The sequence below is a fragment of the Crocodylus porosus genome, unplaced genomic scaffold (assembly GCF_001723895.1).
Source record: "Crocodylus porosus isolate Cpor-Errol unplaced genomic scaffold, CroPor_comp1, whole genome shotgun sequence".
Taxonomy (NCBI): Eukaryota; Metazoa; Chordata; order Crocodylia; family Crocodylidae; genus Crocodylus; species Crocodylus porosus.
Window position 1 is genome coordinate 42,128,785 of NW_017728906.1, and position 6,248 is coordinate 42,135,032.

A 6,248-nucleotide genomic window follows, 5' to 3' on the forward strand; every position below is an offset into this window, starting at 1 on the left:
CGCATGGCTCTCCTCTGGACTCTCTCAAGTTTCTCCATGTCCTTTCTAAAGTGTGAAGACCAGAATTGGATGCTATTACTGATATAGGATATATTATTTTAAAATTAATTTTCTTCTATTATTGTGCAGATGGATCTGAGGACCATTGTTGCAAATGGTCTCTCTTTCTTTAGCACTAATTTCTGATCCAATGTCATTAACCCACTTTGTCATAAACAGAGTTTTTTCTTTCATATGACTATTTAAAATTACTTCATATAACACAGACAATATGGGTTTCATAGGTGTGACCAATTTTTTTTCAGTTCTGTTAGATTTATACTGAGTTTTACCCAGTACCATAGTAAGGTGGAGGAAGTGAGCAGGGCGACTGCCCAAGGTGTGGAAGCAAAGGGGTGCGAACAGGTGCCGTCTAGCCAGGGTGGGAATGGGGTGGAGCCGTAAGTGGCTTGTTTGCGGGGGTGTGGGGATGGAGGAAGGGTGGCTTCCACCACTGCATACACCCCCAGGCAAGCATGGGGCAGGGTGGGGTGCCCCCTGGATCTGTGCACAAGGCGGAGGCAGGCTGCCATTGTGGGCTTGCCTCAGGCGCCAAATTTCCTTGCTATGGTACTGGTTTTACCTTTCTTTGGGAATGTGATGAAAAGTCTTTCAATTGCAGGTATTGGAAAAAATGGGATTTTAATGTCACCCACGGTACACTGCATTTTGTCAAAAGCTCCATTTCCTTTGAATAACTGTCAGAATCTTTTATTCCCATGTGTTCCCAAATATTAAAGCTTCCTAATAAATTACTAGGATTAAATTCTATATTGTTACGTATAGGTGCTAAAGGTGATGGTTCTGAGCTTAATTTTTAGGTTATCATTGTGCTCATAAAGGGGAGATTATATATTGAATGGGCCTGCAATATTTATTTACTCATGGTAATATAGTAAGCTTGATTGTTGGACAGTATATTCCCTCTATCTTTACCCAGTGCTTACTGTGAATCAGTTTAGGGGGTAATTGTTATTGTGGGTTATCATACATATTCTTTTCCTGACATGGAAAGGTAGGGATTCTGAAGCTAAAATGGACAGGATTGTTTTTTTGTATTAATAATTTACAAGGGGAAAAAAGCGAACAGCATTTTTTACCTGTGTGAATAAGCTTATGTCGTTCCAAATTCCCTATGCTATTAAATATCCTTCCACAAATTTCACACGGATGGATATATCTGAAAAAAAACCAAAAAAATAAAGCAATATTTACATTCTCTTTTGACAGACCTATGGTCTTCTGTAATCTCAATCTGTACCTGTAAACTGTCTGAAAAGACTTACTAGAAAACTTCCGGGGGGGGGCGGGAAGAAACATAAACAACACCAAAAGTTAAGCACAGCCAGGCAATACCATGCCTTCAACTCATACATTTATTAGATTAAAATTCTTTACTTTATAAATCCAGGACTTTAGTCTTTCCTTTTGTTTCCTACTATAAATGAGGATCTAACTGTACAGCTGCGAACGAAACAAACAGTTCCAATGGCATCACTCACATAATGATAAGGAGACAATATGAGCCCAAACAACGTCAATGAATACCATATTTAAATCAAAAAGAAATTAAGGGAGGATTTTTTTCCTGGCATATTAAAACTGCACAAATAAAGTTTTGGGTATTCCAATACTTCTTTCTCTCCTTCCTACTAATGCCATTACTAAATGCTAATACTTGAAACAGCCACTGTAATCGCAAAAAGTAGTCTCCACATATGATTAGTTAAATGTATCTTACTTTTGCACATTGGGATCAGGCAGGTTCTCTCGATGAATGACCATGTGGGCATGGTAAGTTGCCTTCAAAGCAAATCGTCGATTACAGATACTACAGCCATAGCCTTTCTCTTTGTGAACATCCATTATGTGTTTCAGGTACTCCTTCCCTCTGCCAAAGGTTAACTGTGGAATTGAACAACAGTGAATGCATGGGGGGGTGGGAATCTCAGGAAAAAGGTGACTAGTTAGCTTGCTATTGAGATTGACAGCACAAATAGCTAATAATCAGCAATTATACACACACAGAAGTAGGCACCTGTAACAGGGACCCCCTAGCCCTGTTACTAGAAGACAAGTCCACCCTGTTAAGGCCAGGACTTTTTGGGCACAGAATGCTGGAAAGGAAGGGGTTAAATCCTGAGCCTGGCCAGCTAGTCAGCTGACGGGAAGGGGCAGGCCAGGACTATAAAAACCCTGGGGAGAGCAGCAGTCAGCCCTGGTAGCCAAAGGGGAAGGAATGCATCCCAGAGCTCTATGAGAGGCTTGATGAGTGGTCCAAAGGCTGGAAGAGGAGACTACAGAAGCCCTGAGAGACAGCAGCCACCCCAGAAGCCGATGGTGGGGAGCTGAAGCACAAACCCAGCATAAATGTAAGCTGGCATGCAGCTTTCTTTGATCACCTTTTTTTTTAGTGACTGTTATTGCCCATGGATGGGACTGTCCGTATTTCTTTTGATTACTGATATCTGGTGGTTTGGATGAGGTTATTAGGGAAAGGAGAGCCTCATTTTGGGGCCCACTATGGAGTGGGGACTCCTGTGCCAGCAGGGGTGTTGCTTTTGGGGGTATACAGACCCTGGTGCCTGAAGGTGTGATCTTAAAAGGCCAGGGAGGTCTGGTGCATCTGTGGTGCAATCTTATTTATTTGGTGGGACTAAGCAAGTCTGTCCCCTGGCCTTGGACTTGTGCCACCCTGGTTGTGGGGCTGGTGGCTAGACCTCTAGGCCAGGGAGACCAGGCTCCAGACTAGAGCAGGGAAGAGGGCTAGAGTCTCTGAGTCAAACCCTGTTTGGTGGGTTTAGATGGGGAGGCCTAGGTAGAGAGAGACTGAAGTCAAGGCCTGTGGAGGCAAAAGACGCCAACATATGAAATACAACAGGAAGGCTCCTGCTTTTAAGAACCAACATAATAACTTCCATCAAGATGTGACAGGTGAGTAAAGAGCAGGATACAAGAAACCTTAGAGGGGACTCCAAAGATGCCCCACATAGGGCGTGGATAACAGGGAACATGGCGCTGGGGAAAGCAACCTGTTTACAGTACCCAGTTCCTGATACTAAACATGCCTATGAAGGACAACCAAAATTAGCCTTTCGCTTAGGAGACCTCTTTGAAATGGTAGCTCAGGCAGCTCCTTTGCTGGTGGTACCACAAGGGAGCCATGGGAGAGGTAAAGAAGTGCCTCACACCACTCTGTTAGGAAGCCTTCAGTTATTTGAGATGGGATGACTAGAGAGCTACAGCTAACCTCAGTTTGCTGTTAGTGCAAGATTCCTGTAGATGGAGAGAACATCTTTTACACTTGTCTTTGCACTCTTAGGGGAAGAGGGAAAGATAAACAGAAAAGGTTTCTTAATAAAGGGATTATTATTTTGCTACAATTTACTTCTACTTTTGTGGTGCTCTCCCATAGACATTCAAGAGGGCAACATTTTCAGCCAGAAAGAGCCTCCTTTTTAGGCTGTGGATACATCCTGGCTGTCTTAAAGAGGGAGCTGATGCTTGGGAGCCCATATCAGCTGTTGCACATCTACATAATCCTGCAGTGATACAAAATGAGCTCAGTTGCTTGAACGTTGACCTTGAATGAAACAGGGTTAGAGAGAGAGTGATTTCTGCCACACACATGTTATTACAAGATCATTCAGAAGTAAGAGTTGCATCACAGCAGCTTGTATCTGCTTGATACCAATGCAACTGTTAGTCTGTCTAAACCCCTAATACCATGCCAACACATGCATTCCACTGCTGTGACCTCCAGCACTATTCATGGATTGTTCCATTTGAACAACTACAGTTATGCTCCATCACCACAGTTCAGAGATAACTTCTTAACATGAATTGCATGAATTCTGTTTTTATTTGTAAACATTTATGGGTAGTTAATGTAATTATTTATGTGGCATAGGCAATCAGAAGAGTTGCTCAGAACACAGCTTCAGGTGTTGCAGTTTCCAGTTTAAACAACTGGATTCAAATGAGGCAGGAAATTAAATGCAAGATCAAACACTTCATAATCACTGATATTAGAATAGCAACCAGAAGCACCAGTTAAGGCTGAGGCCCAATTTTGCTAAGTACCAGAAACATGCAAGTAAAGAAATGGTTGTTGTACAAAAGACCTTAGCGTCTAAACAGAAAAGGCAGGCAAGGGCTAAGAGGATTATTATCCCTATTTTACAGACGATGAATTGAGCTTCTTAGCTCTATAAAGGGACTCAGATAAAGCAAGACTAAGCATTACCACACACAACTCGTAGATATCTGGTTCCCAGAACATAATACATGCCACTAAATTTGACACCTAACGTCTCCATACTGTGCATGGAATGAATTATGTAAGGAGTGGGCATCCCAATAGTCAACAAGCTATAAGGGGAATGCTTGTAAGAAATGTTGATAATAAGAGTTGTGCTTGAAATCCTAGCTTTCTCCAGAGTCTAGGCATCTATGAGACCTGAGATTCACAGCCTAACCTTTCTGCAGCTATGCACTTATTTTGTCCACTGGCCTACTGTCTCTCTTTAAAACAGTGGTGGTGGCACCCACCCACTGTTTAGAGATTAGTTTAGAGCAGTGGTTTTCAACCTGTGGTACACAGACAATGTTTAAGGGATCCACAGAAGATGAATATGATCAGTCATAAATAAGTATGTGAATACCCACACTTACAATTTAAAGGGGCCTCCCACATCCACTCAAACATTTCTAGGGGTCCACAAATGCAAAAAGGTTGAAAACCACTGGTCTAGAGGCTAGAGCAATCACCAAGCAAGAGGGAACCTACGTTTGATGTCTGAGGCCTTTTTAAACATACATTTCATGCTTCTGAGGAGTGTCTGCACTACCAGATGTTCTCCACCCTTCTTGGCAAAGCCAGGACTCTTAGACTATTGATATACTTGGCATTAAACTGTAAGCAGATAAAATGCACACAAGGTGCATCTACACGTGTGTTTTACTGAGGACCAAAATACTGGCCCCTCCTTGGCTAACTGACAACATTTTTAAATTCTGCTTAGCGTATTTTTTTCCTTTTAAAAGACACAAATAAAGAAATAAGCACACATTAGTTCAAAAGGAGTATTTAAATCTACCTGGCACCTTTTGCAGCTATACTTGTGAGGCTCAGAATCTGCACTTTCATCAGAGTTGTCGTCATTTTCCTCTGAAGAGATTCCAATTTTACCGATGAACTCTTCTCTCTGGTGGTCATCCATTAGTGCGATGTCCTGTTTAAGGTAGGGAAGGAGATTCTATTTTACTAATTCCAATAGTTATTTTGAAGCTTAATAGATCCATTGCCCTTCTTAGATACAAACTTGTTTCATAACCAGCTGTACTAACATAATATAAAATACTTTCACATCCAATAAAATCCCTGTAAAGTGAAAATCCCCCAGTTCGTGATTAGACACATTTATTTATTAAGTGACAAAGCTGCGCGTATATAAAAAGTTACTATAGGTATCAGCAGGAATTAAACTGGCACATGGTTAAAGTTGTACATCATTTTAATGGCATTACTGAACAACACAGCACCTCTCAAGCTCATATTAGATCAAAGAAATTGCATTTTTTCACTAAGCCACTTGAATCTTAATTGTACTAACAGGTGGGTCAAACAAATAAAACATTTCCCCACAAGGATATTCATTATTTTAGGAATTCTCACATGTTACCCAGGAGACTATTTCAGGAACCTCCCTCCTTTCATTCACAGTTACTTAACTGCCATGTAGCAATCGTGGCAATAGCTTTCTTGAGGAGGCAAGATTAAGCAAATATTTAGTGTATCTTTCCAGATGCCTTTTTAATGCAGATAACAGCACAAAACAGAAGGAAAAGCAGCAGCAGCAGTTGACCAACTAGCTCTTTGTACACCAACAGCAAGTACTCTGTGGATTAGTACAAGAAATGTCTATACTAACTAATACTCACTCTATGTAGTACCTTTCACACTTTTTTGAAAGTTGTAGTCCCTGTGATGTAGGCAAGCTTTCTTTTTTCTTCAGATGAGTAAAATGAGAGACTGTGGGTTAAATGGCATGTCCAAGTTCTTCCAAGGTATGTCTATACCAGAGGTCAGCAGCATTTTTCATAGATTTCATAGACATTAGGGCTGGAAGGGACCTCTGGAGATCGAGTCCAGCCCCCTGCCCAAAGGGCAGGAAGTCAGCTGGAGTCATAGGATCCCAGCAAGATAA

The 6,248-nt window shown here is 41.5% G+C and overlaps 1 protein-coding gene across 3 annotated transcripts in view; it reads right to left on the reverse strand.

The window, feature by feature from the left end:
* Nucleotides 1–6,248, reverse strand: part of PRDM15 (PR/SET domain 15) — a 59,539-nt gene that overhangs the window by 13,719 nt on the left and 39,572 nt on the right. For all 3 annotated transcript variants that reach the window (XM_019528980.1, XM_019528981.1, XM_019528979.1), the window contains exons 16-18: nucleotides 5,139–5,273; nucleotides 1,781–1,944; nucleotides 1,140–1,219 (exon numbers count right to left, since the gene is read on the reverse strand). In XM_019528980.1, the coding sequence (XP_019384525.1) occupies nucleotides 1,140–1,219; nucleotides 1,781–1,944; nucleotides 5,139–5,273 (379 nt within the window). The remainder of the gene's footprint in view (nucleotides 1–1,139; nucleotides 1,220–1,780; nucleotides 1,945–5,138; nucleotides 5,274–6,248) is intronic.